The sequence below is a fragment of the Aphelocoma coerulescens genome, chromosome 4 (assembly GCF_041296385.1).
Source record: "Aphelocoma coerulescens isolate FSJ_1873_10779 chromosome 4, UR_Acoe_1.0, whole genome shotgun sequence".
Lineage (NCBI taxonomy): Eukaryota > Metazoa > Chordata > Aves > Passeriformes > Corvidae > Aphelocoma > Aphelocoma coerulescens.
In genome coordinates, this window is record NC_091017.1 from 49874276 (window position 1) to 49891485 (window position 17210).

A 17210-nucleotide genomic window follows, 5' to 3' on the forward strand; every position below is an offset into this window, starting at 1 on the left:
AACAGAATGTGGGAATACTTTCGAAATCTATCTGTACATACCAAGAAGAGTACAATATCAAATAAAAGGGAAAATTTAAAAATACCAAAATTCTTGAGAATAATGTTGAAAATATTGTAGAAAAACATGGGAAAGATGAAACTAACGGCTATAAGGAAAAATATCTAGATAATCACAGAAACGTGACACTAAGCAAGAAGTATGACGACAAAAAACATATGAAGGAAAACGATCATATGAAGAAAAAAGTAGAACCACTGTGAGTTACAGCATGAATAAACAGACTGGAAGAAAATTAATGCAGTATTACACTGGAGGGAAAAGACATACAACCTAATACAGGAAGTGCATGTAGGCAGTCTGAAATTTGACTTTGAACAGACTAGAGAACAATTGTTGGCAGAAAATACATGCATAACTTTCCCCAGGGCAGCCACAAATGTTCCCGGATGAAGTCTGCTCTCTGAGTTGAGCAGGCTTTAAGTTTGTGCCAATATATGTGAATATTCTATTTCTAGAGAAAACAGAAAAAGCTAAGATAATAACAAAAACTAAAAAAAATAGGAACTAAATTACAAGAATCAATCCAGACACAAACAATAAAACCCCACCATCTGGGATATAGGAAGAAAATAAAGGAGACTTTTAGGTTAAACAGAATATTAATGTAGTCACAGTAAGAAAAAAAAGTAACTTTTCTTGTACCAACTTGAGCATGCAGCTGGTGAATCTGCATTTTATAAAAACCCAGAGGGTTTGGAAAATAAGTTATACCTTGAAAAACCAAAAAAACATGTGGAAAAGGCAGTGACAAACTGTATTAGAAGATGACTAGAAATGTCAAAAAATCTGCAGAATCAGAGGAAGGATGCAAGGTTATAAGAGACAGACCTACTATTATGCTTTTTCTTTATGAGCATTATGGCTAGAGTTGTGTAAAATTAGAAAAATAGGCACCCTTGCATCAATACTTTTTCAATGTGAAAATATATGATGCTGGCATTGTCAAAGTTTCAAAAGACACCAGGGAAACTGGGTTTTCTTGACCACGTGCAACCATAAATATTTGACGGACTTCTATTATACATTCAGTTTCTTCTGCTTTCAGAAAATACCATAACACACAGAACTAAATTTCATAAATCCTTTTAGGTCTAACAGTGCTTTTGCAGATTGACAAAACCTATCATGAGTACTTACAGCACTTTTTTTTCCAAATTAAATTTACTAAATTTGACACATTATTTGCCTCTAAGAAAGGCACAGAGCATATACCAAAGACCGCTACTTATTCCAAAAAGAATGAAAAAGAATTTGTGTTGCCATACTTCAAAAATAACAAAAAAAAAGAGGAAAAAAACCCAAAAAGCAATGTATACCCCTTTCTTTGCTATTAAATGGAAAAAGCGAGAAAAAAGAAAAGAAGCACCAACCTTTACAGTTTGTAAAATGGACAAGAAACCAAAGAAGTTACACGGGAAACCAGTAACATATCTAACAACTGAATTCAAATACCTGAAGTCTGCAGATGACTTTAGCAGGGGGCAGTCCTTGCCATGTCTCCCTCTCAATCTGAGAAAGTAAGACAGCAAATTCCTTTTTCTACAAGGATTTCAGAAAGTACTACCTTGTTTCATAGCTTCACATAAAATTAGTGAAAGCCCACTTCAGTTTCAAGGTCAGCTCTTCCAGGATGAAGAAATTATTTGAATTTTTTTTTCTCCAAATATCAGACAATCTGCCTCTCTAAAGAGAGGTACAATTTTAGGACATTAACAGTACTTATCAAAGACAATCAAAAATACCTACAGCACTTTACATGGTTAACAGTAGCAACATGATCCAGTCAATTTAATGGACAACCTACTATCAGACCAGAAAGTGAAGGGTCCAAAGCAGAGCATGGAAATTAATAAAAATCCTACTTCATATTAAGGAAAATTCACATTTTTTCTTCTTGTCAGAAATGATAAATTGTAACAAAGAAATGTTCATATGACACAACTATTTAATCACTAAAGTTTGGATGCAAGTTCAGACTGTTGACTTTTCCTTCTTTCTTTTCAAGATATGCAAAACCATCCTTTTCCTTCTTTTTCTTATGATAAAACATTTCAGTAAAGAGATTTTACAAGCAATTTAAAAAGTTAGAAGACTATGCAGTAGAAAAAGTTTTAAAGGCATCACAATTAATTGAGCGTAAGCTTCACTTATAAAAATTAGGCAACTTGTATATTACAGCCATTATCCCTATTTTAATGTATGTTTCAGAGTACTACGTCTCCTAATACTTTCTTCAAACTTTTCATCACAACTCATGGTCATTGTGAGAGACTTCATCTACCCTCACACTATTTCACTGTCGTTTGATTACTAACGATTATTCGTAAATTCTTTACCACTTCTGACATTTACTCTCCATAGTTTTATTTTATTGTGCCATCCATTCATTGGTCACTTTAATGTCAGAGTTTCCTAGCAAATTCTGTTTCTCAGGAGGCAAAAACACACACATAAATATGATAGAACCACTAAGCTCAGCATTCTTCCTCGTGGCTAGTATTTCAGTATTTTCAAACAACAAAACCTTCTACCTCTCTCAGCCATCCACATGAGGTTCTGGCACACTTGCCATTTACCCATACATTAAGAAACAGAAGTATTACAGTTTCCTGAGCAGGAGTTCCTTTAATCAGAATACTACCTTCCCAGTAAGTAATTCATTAGAAGAGAAAGGACATAGTATGGTGCTAAGTTAATGAATGGATTCTGTGGTTCAACAGGAGGTAGACAATCTCTAGTGACAGATAAAGCACTTAATCCTTTTAATATAAAATAATTACTTTGCACTTTTAGATCTATTTCAGAGTAGTTTAAGGAAAAACTATTCATAGATACCAGCACATAATTTTTATCTAAATTAAAAACAATGAGATTAATACGACTAAAGCAGAAGTTCATTGTGGAATATTAAATCATGACTGTACAAGCAGTCAGGAAGCTTTAATGCAAAACCTAATAGTTTAAATATGTTAAGAAACTGCAGTTTAAACACCAATACTCAGCATTATTTTCTATGTTGAATATTAAAAATTCAGGCACCTTATAGTGAATAACTGAAACTCACACTGAGGAAACTGGAGGTGGAATGAATGCCTACATTAAAAATAAAAATATTATGTGTTTACCAAAATTATATTTCATCCTCATAAAAACATTCTCATAATATCATGAAGTCTAAATGTCTACCTTCTGAAATTAGCTTCTAAAATTAACATGAAATCAAATTTCTAATTCTATGCATTTTTCCTTCTCAGAAAAAGTGACTATAGTTCCAATGATGGAAACCAACTAAAAGTATCTCTCTAAGCCCATTTTTAAAGCACATTTTTAAAATTCTTTGTAGACTCAAGATTCACCATAAAGACTTGAGTGAAAACGTGTTTCCTCCAGAACAGTTTTACTATCAAAACCATTCATTAGATTCAGGAAAATTCCATTTTCACTTGGGAGAAGTAAAGACATCAAATTAGTTTTGAAAACAAAGCTGCTGTATCAGCTAATGAACTCGTAATTTTCTCCCTCACAGCCAAGCAAGCATGAGTTCTGCATGACAGCACAATGCATTCATTGCTCAAAAAACCTGATGTTGCTATAACCGAACAGCTTCAGCTAGATTTTTGAATCACTTAAGATACATGCTGATAGACTAATACACTAACACAACCATAATTATATCACTTTAATATGGTGGGACAAAAAAATGCAATTAAAGATTAAAGTTCTATTTTCTATGATTCAACATGTCACCTGAATGTGCAATATATACTTGAACTTACAACCTATCTAACGTTACTCATTTGAGGCTCTTGTAAAATGAACACACCTAAGGCACCATCATACCTATCCTAACCTTATGAAGGGGATAAGAAGGGAAATATTCAGTCCTTACACAGCTGGGACCATCTTCATCAGTACTGCTACTGATGGCCCTACAGCTGGCTAAAGCTCCAATATTAACATAACAGAATTCTAGAGGGGGGTGACTTTAGGCTTCACTGCTTTCTGGTGTAGCCCACTTGCTAATATGTTTTCTACAGGATAAAATATTTTGCACTAAAATTAATCAACTTTAGTGCCTCTCCTCTCATTTATCATTTCATTAAAATGAAGTCAAATAATGTGGTATTTGACCACCTATAGATGAAATCATTATAATCTTGTGCTATACTCTCTTTTGCTTGATATCTTTAGAAGTAACAAGGTACTTAGATTAGTCCACACAGAGTAGCTAACAAGGAATTTGGATCTAGAGCAAACAGAAACTGAAACCAGACTGGGCAATTCTAAAGGTGAACAAGCTTCTCCTGTCTGCCACCAGGTACTTACAAAACATTAGATTTTGTGTAATCTCCCCTTGCTCTACACTCTTGTAATATCCAAACAGCCTGGAATACCAAAAGCAAAATGCAGATTTGAGCACCTTTATGTTCCCACCAAGGCCTCTACTATCTTTAAATATTCCAGGGCTGGCTCTTTGGGCATAGTGCACTCTATACTTAGTTCCTTCAGCCATCTCTGCTGCCACAGAAAGTTACAACTGAGGTGATAGCTGCTTAAATGGAGAAAGCAAGTGTACTGAGGTTATCCTAAGAAGCCCTCACTACTTTAAAGTAACCTTTATTTCTTTCACTGCCCTCCCAACTGGTTTGGCAGGCAGTACTCATGTCCAGATGGCGGACAAGTAAACCTACTTGAACAGATTGTATTACAATGTTTTACACTGAACAGTTATTGGATTAAATGTATAAATAGCTGTGGGAACCCAGGACTTTCCTCTTTCAAATGATCATCATTCAGCTAGAAAATTATCTTCCCTCCTGTCATTCCTCTGTGGCCCAGTGAATTCTGCAACATTCTCCAAATCTCTTTGTCAGTGTAAGAGGACAGTTCAGAGTGCAAACAATGCTCTAGAGGGGGAAAACAACTGATATACTTCATAGTAGGAGCTTTTTGAATTAAAACAATAATGAAGATCATCTGAAGAGGATCCAAACACCCAGAGGAGCAGACATACAAGCGTTCAGGGTACTTTATGTGAAGCAGCATAAAATCTCCCAGAAATCAAATTAATATCAACTGCTCCCACTGTATCAGATTCCCAGACATGTTTCAACCATAATTCTACTGTAGAAAAGGCTGAGATGTCACATTTAATTGAAAATTTAACTCCTATTGTGAATGTTACAAGTTCATAGCACACAATGACTTAAGAAAGCTTCGTTTCTGTGCACTGAATGAACTAAAATACAAGATGTCAAATCAGATGAGGACTGCCTTCTTCATGTACTAAAGCAGAATTTCAGGTCACTATTACTTTTAAAGAAATTGCATTATGTTAGCAGCCTCACAAACCAATATGCAGTTACATGAGGGCATTTTAGTTTAAAGTTTTACTCTGAAAGCTACATTCTCCATGAAGTCTGGTTAAAGCACTTTGATCATTTATAGCATCTAGAGTTACAGGACAAAAGCCCACAGATGTCAACACCAAGGCAAATGTTATTTCATCTAGGCCAAGGCAAACCAATGTGTGTACATATATGTGTGTGCATATACAGGCACCCACACCCACAGCTCCATTGACTGATTTATTCAGCTTAGAGAAAACAAAAAAATGAAAAAGCTTACAATGCATTTGAGGTGGAAAATCATTAGCAATGCCCCAAAAGACAATAGGGAGAAGAGAAATTTTCAGATCCCTCGGAGTTGCAAAATAGAGCTTAAAAACTCACTAGCAAAGTAGATAAAAGAATGTAGAAGTAGACAGAGGATTGTAAATGTAGCTGTAACACTGGATAGTCAGGTGATGAGGAACCTAAGTGGTTTTCTGGCAGTTATGTAACAAGCAAATATAGTGCATGCCCTAAGGGAAGTTCAAGGCAAGGTCACTTACAATTTCAGGGGTTCTCAGTGAACAACCATCTTCTGATGACGCTCTAAGAACATAAAAAGACTTCCAGTAAGGGGCAAAGGCATGTAAATTAGTTCTAGGAAAAGTGATGTTTATAAATTAACTTGGAAGGATGTAACAATGACTACGTATGGTCATGATGGAATAAATACCCCGTTGTAAAATTTCATGAGACACGTTCAATTAGAGGACAAATCCTCCAGACGTGTGCAGCGCTGTAATAAAGAATGCTCGCTTTCTAATTCTTCAAATTGTGCTAGAAAGGTTATTTATTCTCTGGCCAATTTTGGTATCACCCCAAACCAAAAAAAGCATGAAGAAAATAAAAACCAATTATAATATCTAGAGTTTGTCCAGCAGATATTAATAACTTTATCTTTGCTTCGAAACAAAGTGCTCACTAATGAAGTTAGTCCACTGCTATCAATAAAGAGAGATCTGAAAAAAAACTTAGACAAGAGCTTCCATCCACACCTAGCTCAGAAGAAAAAGTACCTCACAATAGAAGGAAAATATTTACACAATAACTTCAGCATTAATGCACCATTCCTGTCCTTTTCATAACAATTCCTGGCTCACCTACTCTATGTGCTGTCACATTGTCACTAACTGAATCCAACAGCTGTGGTCAAGTAAGAGGCATAACAGTCCAACATCTTGAATTTTAGATTGAACTTCCTAGGATTGACATTCTTCTTGAAATTCCTATGAAATTCCTGCCATTCACTTTCCATTTCAGTTGGAAGCTTTAGTAGAAATCAGGCATATAACAGAAAAATGGAAAAAGTTTCCACTGAAATGTTTTAGAGCTGAGCCATCAGCTATCAAGAGTACAAACCATGACTAAAATATTTAGAAGTGTGATGCAAAATTAATATGGAATTCAGATAACTTCACACTACTAGTTTCTACCCTCTAACAGATTTGAAAAAGATTTAAGGACACTTACTTCTGAGTACACTTGATCATTGAACTTGGCTTCATAGTTTTTATTTTCCCATAAATATTTTTTTCTATCCTCCAGCCCAATGATAAAAAACCATCCTGCTTTATCAAGGAAGCAGACTTCAGCAAGTTCCCTTTATTCTCCAAAACACAGGAAAAATGGGGAAACAACGTTCGGGAAACACATGATGGGATTTCCATTTAAGTCACAAGAATGTGTAATGTTACAACAGACAGGAGGTTTGCGTGTGAGGCTAACTTGTTTTTCACTGGCTAGATCTGAGGATAGGAGCTAATCAAGTTCATCAACCACACGCATCTGCAAAGTAGTAATTCTGCCTCACATCCAACTTTTAAGTTGCACAGACATGGCAGTAATGGAGGAGAAAGAATTCTCAATGATCTCTAGACCTCTGAAAGTGCCCTATACTTAAACATGCCATATTTGGCTGTGAGATCAAGTTACAGCTCCACTTAAGAGTCAGATAAAAAAGGTAGCAAGTGCATTAGTTCCCCTAAGCATCATCTGAAAATACCTGATATCTGAAAACATCCTGGTAAAAGGCATCGCAGAGGATTCACCTGAAAACGAAAGCCACTTATTGCTGACTGTGTTTGTGCACTCTTCTAAATTTTAGTGTTTGACTCAAGTAGGGGCAAATGTATTCAGTATCATCTTCACCCACATGGAAGTATTCAGGTCCCACATCTCAGAAATCCCTGAAAGCTATCCTGTAAACCATAATCAATAGGCATGCTTGTACCACCTTATATGATCCGAACAGAAACCAGAGTATATACCACCTTAACCACATCACCTTAAATACATTACCATGTGATGAAAAAAAGAGAAAACACTACTCTAATCAAGCTATTATATTCTTATTTTGCTTTTTAAATTGTTATTATTTTTAAGGACAGTGTACATCATCCTTATTGAAGAATCAGTATACAATCATCACCACTACCTTCTCCTCCTGTAGCTGAAGTCACATACTACTTTACAGTACATATTCTGAATAGCACAGCCTTTACTGTTTTGACTGAAGCATCCAAATTTTGGAGGACGGTAAGATTTCAGAACCATCCTTCTGCATTCTGTATTCCCTAGTTCAAGATCACTGACTACGCAGAGCACCGGTACTGTGACCTATGATGAGGTGCTCTACTCCTGTTAATTAAATTGCTCTACAATTCCCTCATGTAACTGTAGATTGAATTCCTCTCTTTGTAAAGACACCTAAACATATGTAGATACAGCTAATTTATTCCTTCACTGTATGTAGCCCTAGCCCTGCAACTACTAGAGTATCTAGAAGAGCCTTACCTGTGTCAGTCAAAACAGATTTCTACTCATACTCAAATACCTTCTTTATACTGTTAGATAAACTTGAAAAACAAGAGTAGAGAAAGGAACTCTCTCTCTAAACATTCTGTCTGCTCAGCATTCTCATTCTCTACATTTATCTCCCCTTCAGAATCTGAATCTCTAGTTATGTCTTTTATAGAAAGACAAAGATTTACAATAAAATATTAGGATTAAAAATAGAAGTAATTTTAAGTTTAATATTTTTAGTGTATCAGTATTCCACTGAATCTAGTAATTATGGATTAAATGTAATTTATATATCACTGCAGTTTACTATCGAAAATAGAAGAGGGTCAAAGGGACTTGATAAGTAAGAGAAGTAAAAAGAACAAAATATTTTAAGTAATAATTTGAACCACTGAAGCAAAGACAAAGCAGCTACAATTACGAAGGAAAGTTTAAGCAGCACCAACCAAAAATACTCATACTTTATTGTTAAAATAATCATATTCCTCAGCATAGTGCAGAAAAACCACTGCAATATAACAATTCATTATTCTAAACAGACTTTTGCATGACAGCAAAGTTTTGAGTTAAAAGGCCTAACTTTAGATTCAGAATGCAGCCCTGCCAATGACATGATCTAAGAGAGAAAATGTGTGAAAAAGCCTGAATGTGTATATGTATGACCTGAAAATAGGAAAGTATAAAGGGAATTAGCTAATTAATTACCCAAACAACTATCAATTATTTTTCATGAAAAACAGGCTAAGTATCAAAAGACTTCATAAAACAATCAAATTGGCAAAAATGCTTAGTATAAATTATAAAATAAATGCCAGAAATGAACCTTAAACTAAAAATGGGAATTTTACAATATTACTGACACTTTTGCCTGACAAGCTTAAAAATCTCCATTGAAGAGATATTCACATGGCTCAGACAGGAACACATACACAGCAAAACCTCTAAAAGCTAAACAGAAATGTCAATATCCAAAATTCAGTAGACTCTTTCATAACTGGCCCTTTTAAGACAACTGGATAAGGAAAGCAACTGAACATGCTAATTTTGTAATAGTAGAGAAGACAGCAATAGTGATTTGAAACTATGAAAAAGCCAAACTAAAAGCAGAGTAGAAAAGGGTTTCTATCCTTCAAGCAGCAGATGCTACAGCCTATAACCTTGAGCACCTCTGTGAGCTCAAAATGTCATTCCACAGAGGGACTGCATAACAGTAATTATCACTTATGTTATGAAGTTGATATACAAAATGTTCTATGCAACACAGCCAAACTCTGCTAAGCTTAATGACCAGTTCATCTGAAATTCAAAAATTAGTTGCTTTACATTCAGCAGCAAAGAATGAAAAAAATTAATGGAACGGTGTAATTAGGCTAAGGATTGCAACTGCTTAAGAAGAGATTATGAATTTGGGGTATTCCAGAATAGTATTATCAGATACAATCATCAGAAGAAAGTAAAATCCTAACAGTAAATCCTATTAGATGGAAGAACAGTCTGTCCAGAGAAATGCTTCAAGTCCTGCCACTACTTTAGCACTCAGGAAGAAGGGTGTTTTCATGAAGAAGCCTGCAATGGCAAGGGTACACATCTTTTCCATATAACAGGACTATTTTCTGTAACTAAATTATTGCCAGGTCTTTTTTTGAATTCTGTCAAAAGCAATCCACTCAATGCATGTATCAATTTGTTTATCTATCTTAGAATATGAAGGACTTGTGATAATCACACAGAAAAATATGAGTTTCCCTGTCCGAAATGTAGCTTTCAGGTTCACTATAAAGTATCTTTCCGTTTGTTTCACAGCAATCCCTCATTATTGAAAGTTGTAGCAACAAAAAGAATAGCTATTACATTTGATATACACAAACAATGAAGAAGATATTATTATATATTTTTATGAAACCTCATAGCGTTAGATAAAAAGAAAACATTTTTTTTAATTATAACTGCTTTCCGATTTATTAGAGCAAGAGAATGAGGCCTAAACCAAATACCAGGTAAAGTTCCTTTTTAGTTCTGACCATTATCTTAGCCAAAAAAATGTGACCTTGAAAACACTTTTAAAAATGAAGAGAATAAATCTGAAGACCCAAACCAATATCCAAAAAACCCAGTGCTTTCCCACTCTAATTTTACTGACTGATTTTTCCAGAGCATGTAGAACTCAAGCAGATACAATCTGTATTTTCCATGTGGTTGCACAGGATGTGCTGTATAAACGGTTATAGAACAGAACAGGGGAAAAGATCAATTATGTCACTGATCTGTCTTATGACAGCAAGGATGCCAAACAGAGACATCTGGGACAGAAAAGTTTCAGCGATCCAATCACAAAATGCTATCAGGCCACTATAAGCATCCTTTATTTCACTTATTGTATGCCATCACTGAAGTTTTCTATACAGATTGGTTAAAATCAAAACTACGAGTCAATTTTGCCAAGTTTCTGCAAAACTTTGGTTAATTAGAAATAAAAGATAGAGAGATATAGATGCTTTATGGGGTTGTAAAAAAACTGCAGAAAATAAAGAATTCTTGCAAACATTTTTTTTTTATCCTATACTCTGTCCCCATTCTTTGTAGGACAGAGTAGAGCAAAACATTTAGAACTGCATTTAATGAATTTTACACTTTCAGGCATGACCTAGCACTGTTTTTTCACTTCAAACCGAGAACATTTATTTTAAAGCTTTAAGCATCATTTGAAAAAAATCTCTTCTTTCTCTACTGAAACAATAGTTAAAATGTCCAATTACACAAATGAATATAACATCTCCACTTCAAATACATCTTTAAAATGGCTTGAAGGCAAATCTACTCTCAGGCCCGAATTTCCCTCCACAGATTCAACCTTTGCCACATCTCAATTTTTAATAAAGTTTTTAAAGAGGAGTCTGTATTTGATATAACTGCCAAACACTTTCATGCATCCTGTCTCAAAAGCAGAAACATGCAGTGCTCCACAGTCTGGAGACCAAAATCAAAATTTTCACAATTACAAGATCAAGAAGGCTTTATGTTCAAGTTTAATGTTAAACAGAATTTCAGTACACCAAGAGAAGAAACTTGAGTTTTAATTATCACTATGTTTTTTAAATAGTATCAGAGATCCTGAAAAAGGAAGAATTTATTTATTAAACTATATGTGAAATTGAATATATGCTGAATACTCCCCATTTATCACATATCTTTTTTCCTCTTTTCTTTTTCTCCACTCACTCTACTGTGTTTCCTAATATTTCTTCCAATTAAATATGCATGCAGAACATTCATCAGAAGAATGCTACTGATCACTGAAAACAGCACCAAGAGATAGAGTAAGAAACTAAGTAGTACTCTTTCAATTTTGGAGCAAAGACCAAGGACAGCAGGTTTTGTAGGCTCTAGGTGTGAATGGGTGAGAATTGCTACCTTTATGGTAAACCACTACCAGAAATTAGATAGGAAAGACATTTTAAAGTGGAAGATGCCATTCTAGCTGCAACATGGTAACAATCAATAGCTGTGCATAAACAAGATAGGCTTACTATGAAAACCTAAAGGAAAACAAAAACACATGGTGCAGAAACAAGGAGATAGTGCCAATCTATCCCAGTTAATTTTACATGAAGCAGAAAAGTATGTTAAGGACTGAAGATTCTCTCAAAAAAATTATCATATTTAAAACTTTAAGCCTTAAAAAAAATACACAGTTGCTTCTATCTATTAAAAAAAAATCCCAACCAGCCAACCAAACAATAATCTGTTCTTCATAGTCATGATGAGGACAAGAAATAACAGGCTCAAAAACGTAGGCCTTGAACACACAGTAATTTAGGTTAGATCTTTGGGGGGAAAAAAACAAAAGCCAGAAGTTGTAGAGTTCCCAGCACTAAAGACTTCTACAGGCACATCAGCTACACATCAGCCAGGAATAATAAAAGCAGGGCTGAGCTTTGGGATAAACTATCAATCAGATTGTCCTTCCAACTCTTTATCTCCCACAATTTCTCACAACTGCCATAACTTCTACACTTAGCTGGGGAAATGAGACAGGGAGAAAAAGGTAAAGAACTATTACAGATATATGAGTCTTGAAATCCTTTAATAATATCAGGGCTAGGGCATCACAGAGCTGTGCATTACAGAAGAGTAAAATTACTACAATATTTTTGTATGTCTTCAGCATCTTTTTTAGTAGACTCAAGCTCAACAAAATACTTCCACCTGAAGAAAGCTTGTATGTTGATCTAAGCAGATACCTTCTCTGTGTCAGATTTAGCAGTAATAACAAACTTACCCACAGAAAAATTACTCCAACTGCATATCAGTTATTTAACCAAGCTTCTGAATCACCCACCTGAAAGCTCAAAAACAAACATCATCTTTGATGAGAAATGCTTCTAATATTGCAAACCCAATGTTCCCTTTCCATGTGTTTCAGTCGCAAAAAATTGTATAATAAAAAGCCAAGCAGTATATTTCAAAGTGAATTACTCTGATTCTTTTAATTTTTTTAATAGTTTAACCTACCTCAAATTTGTATAAGATATATAAAAAGCATTGAAAGGATTGGGAACAGAAAATGCATGTATGTTAATACAAATATATTATCTCAAATGCTGTGGAAACAGTCAATTATTATTTTCTCTTATGTATATAATTTCTAAGAGAACAGTCCTTCTCCAGTGTCTTGTTGCTACTTCACAATCAAGAACTTTTTTTTACTTCACTTTACATAAAGGTACTGTTCAGCACCAAAATTAAAATCATAAAAGCAGGCTTTTCAAATCTAGTTAGCTTCTAAGTGTGAGCTACAGGGGAAAGCTATGATGCTGTTCTTCATCTCATTTTCAAATTAGACAGTCCAGTGTTTTCTCTTTATCTCCTCAGTTGTGAAGGCTGTCATGAATGTCCACAATACAGAAAAGGATCCAGCAAGATTAAAGCAAAGCAATAGAATGTTTTATAAATTCATGAAGTCATTCTAAAAATAGCTTCCATTAAATCAGATGACTAATAATCTACTAATTCAAATCTATTTTTCAAACAGCTCTTTAAATTCTTGTAGGTTTTATCAAATTTAAAACTAACCTTAGCATTTCTCAGTAATTTGCCAGGGAAGACAGTTTCTTTAGTTATCATTAAGAATATTTTATTGTATAGGACAATGTATTTTAGCATAAGAACTTGCATATTTTCTACATACAGCTTTAATGTTGTATTTCAGAATCAACACAGAAATTTATAACAGACTGTTCCAGCTTCCCCGTTCATCTTCTCTGTTGGCAGCAAGTCCTTCAGAAACATCTAACATCTTAACTCAGTCCTCTCCTTTCTGAAAAGTCATTTCCACCTCTCCCAGGCTCATACAACTGATCCAGACACCTCCAATTGTTCAGACTTTATGCATACTTTTCTATGTAGTCAACACTTAAAAAGATAAATTAATTTTTAAAAAATCATTGTCTTCACCAAGAATACATTCCTTCCTCAAGCTTTAATTCCAACAGCTCAAGTTCTAATTCTGAAGCATTTTTCAAGTAATCAAGGTTTTTTTAAAAAAATTGATTGGGAAAGCAGTCTCTTATCACTAGTCCTTTACCTCTCTTTCTGGACAACCACATCAACAAAGACACACATAAAGCACAGAGAGAAGAGGAAACTGAGATGTGAGTTGGTTTTGTCTCATGAGATACACATTTTAACCCTACTGCATTAGCTTTTCTCTAGAAGCGTTCCCTTTGAAACAATTCACTGTGTGTCCAACCATTTTTCCAACTTCCAAAAAAAGCTATGCCAATCTTACCACTCTTTGTATAGAAAATCTCTGGTTCACTTTACACATTTAACCTCCATCACCTTTACCTGTTACCACTGTGCTCCTGGACAGTGCTGTGAACACGAACGTCCCACAGCACAAGATTCTGCACTCTTTCAATTCACCTAATTTCCCTCAGAAAAGTTTTAAAATGTTATTTCCAAACTACTTACTGTAAGTACGAGTTTCATTTTTAACATACAGATGTTTTCCTCATCATATATATTGGGTAAACCACTACAGCTTTTAGCAGGAGGGTTACAGGGCAAGAAGAGGAGCCAGACTTTACATATACAACAGAGAAACATAAAATGTATAAAATCTGAAAAAAACCTAAGATACACTTTACTTAAAGCCTGCATTTCGAGTGAAGCAAGCACTTGCAATATTGCATTAGTTTCTGTAAAGATGCAGTCATAGATAACGCTGTGTCTACACAAAGCCAAGGGTTTGTCTGTATGAGCAGTCCATTATGTTAAAATAAAAATAAACAGGAATGAAAAATAGCAGAAAAAAGATCCAGAAGACTGGGATGTGTTAGTTTAAAACAGTTAAAAATTAAAACACTGAATAACAAGCTTTACAGAGGATAAATATCAGCTTGAACCGTAACACCAAATAGGTGGACGGACAAACAAGCATTTCCATCCTTTTATGTTTATATTTACCACCTCCACAGTAGGATTGGGAAACTTTCTAAAAAGTAGTTGTAGATGTCCATTTTAATTTGTCATTATTTACTTGTTAGGAAAGGATTTCACTTAAAAGAAAGATTATTTCAGCTATCTTGGTAGCACAGCTGGCACTCCACATGAAAGTGTCAACAAAAGTTGCAATGCCAGCACATCACAGCAAGAGAGAATCAAAAGTGTCAAACATTAAACACATTTTATTAAGAAAACCTAATAAGCTAAAGTTTTGAAAATAAGTTAATTATAGCAGCAGAAGGGCAACACATTTACTGCTTACTCATTCCAGAAAGAGTGGAAAAGACAATGCCTAGAGTGAATTTTTCACAATGACGCCCAAGGGATTTATCTCAATGATCAGATTACTTAGCTTGGTAAGACACAGTCAGACCACAATTTAGATACCTTAATAAGAATTTTACATACTAACTTTGGCCTTGTAAAATCGTAGAATACTGTGAGTTGGAAGGGACATCGTGATTTGGAAAGGACATTCCATCCAACTCCCAACTCCACACAGGGCAACCTAAAAGTTAAACCATATGCACAAAAACGTTGTTCATACGTCTCCTGAACACCCACAGGCTTGGGGCACTTCCCTGGGTACTTTGTTGTGTGCCCAACCACTCTGTCAGTTAAGAACTCTTTCCTAGTATCACACCTGAACTTCCCCTGAAATAGGTTTAAGCCATTCCTTCCATTTGTCACTGGACACCAATGCAAAGACACTCCTATCATTTTACATCTTTGGCCTATAAAGCTTAGTAACCTACATAGTATTTAACGAAAAACAAAACAAGCAAAACTCAAAAATTTTGGCCATCCTTCTCTTTGTCTGAGCTGCTAGTTCAAAGAAACCATCAGCTATAAAAATTGTTCTTTCCTTCTCTTCCACCACCACAAAGCACAAGTCCTCCCCACAACACTAACAGATGTAAAAAAAAAAAAACCAAACCAAACCAAAAACAACCAAAAAATGACAAAACTCTACAGTTCAATTAAAAGCTAACTCCTCTCATAAGGGAAGTTATAGTAAAACTGTAAAGAGACCCTACTGGGTGGCCTAGCACTCAGTATGCAAAAACCTGGCAGCCTAGGGCAGCTTAGGAAGAGAAGTGTAGCCATCTCTAGTAGCACTGAAACCTGAAAAAGGCAAGTATCTACACTACACATTTTTGCACATTTCCCTACTTAAATACAAAAGTTGGTGAAGATAAGCTGTTGATACGAATCTGATTAAAACTGCTCCTTCCTCCACGTCTCTCTTACCCAGAGGACACCTTAAGAAAGTACCATCACGTACACCTGCACGCGTACACACACCTGCTGTCATCGCTTTGATGCTAGTTATTAACTCTGGCCATTTCGTTTAGTTGGCACCACAAACACGGGGTTTAACTTCGATCTCCCGCGGGCTCCTCGCCCCGGCTGTCTGCCAGGCCCCCTTGGCCCACCGCGGACGGCAGCCCAGCCCTGCCCGGCGCAGGACGGCGGCCCTCGCCCCTCCCGGCTCAGAACCTGGGATTTCAAGGCCCACGACACCGCACGGCTCCGGCCTGGGCAGCGACAGCCCGCTGGGGACCGCGATCCCGGCGCTGCGCCCCTGCCCTCCCGCTGCCCTGGAGACGCCGCCGCCGGCCACCATCTCCCGAGCAGGGCATGGGCAGCGGCCGCCCGGCGCCTCCGCCCCGCCGGCGCCCCGCTCGGGGCTGGGGAGGGAGAGGGGCCGGCGGAGCGCGGGGGAGGCCGGGCGGGGGGCGCCGGGCGGACGGGGACACGGGGACTCCGGAGACGGAGGCAGCGCGACAGGGCACCGCCGGCCGGGCGCGATGGCGAAAGAAGCGAACGTCTCTACCTCCTTCTTTTTCTGTCCTCCCCCGAGCTGTCCGCAGAGGAGGAGCAGCAGCAGCAGCAGCAGGGGGAGGCAGCCCCCGGCCGGCAGGTGCGGCAGCCGCCACGCCGCCCCGGCACCCAGCGCCATGTTCCGCCCCCGCCGGCGGCACCTGCCGCACCGCCACGCCGAGCCGGCCCGCGCCCGGCCAATCGCAGCGCCCCGCGGCGCGGCGCCGCCTGGGAAATGTAGTTCTGCGGGGGGCTGTGGTGCGGGGTCGCGCTCTGCGCGGGCGCCCAGCCCGGCCTGGGCGGTTCTGCCCGCCTGGGCTGGCAGCTTCGCTGCTGCTCCGAGCTCCCGGCTGCCTGGAGCACAGAGGGCAATCCTGAATCAAGACTGTAAAACAAAGCAAGACAAGACAAAACACCAACGAAAAAACCCATCAAAAACCAGCCCAAAGTATCAGACTTCTTTCTTACACGTTTATGCACATACACTTTTCAGATTTCATTACGCACACACAAAACCATCCCTACAGAAAATAATATAATGTAATATGCTGATACAATTAATTCGAATTTAATTCCCAGAGCATTAACTATGCGACTTTAAATTGATGTTCTGATTCATGATAC

The 17210-nt window shown here is 37.1% G+C and overlaps 1 protein-coding gene across 1 annotated transcript in view; it reads right to left on the reverse strand.

Moving 5' to 3' along the window:
* Positions 1-16762, reverse strand: part of TUSC3 (tumor suppressor candidate 3) — a 113880-nt gene extending 97118 nt beyond the window's left edge. Inside the window, exon 1 of the mRNA XM_069014006.1 lies at positions 16600-16762. Coding sequence (XP_068870107.1) covers positions 16600-16725 — 126 coding nt within the window. The 5' untranslated portion in view covers positions 16726-16762. The remainder of the gene's footprint in view (positions 1-16599) is intronic.
* Between the last annotated feature and the right edge of the window lie 448 nt (positions 16763-17210).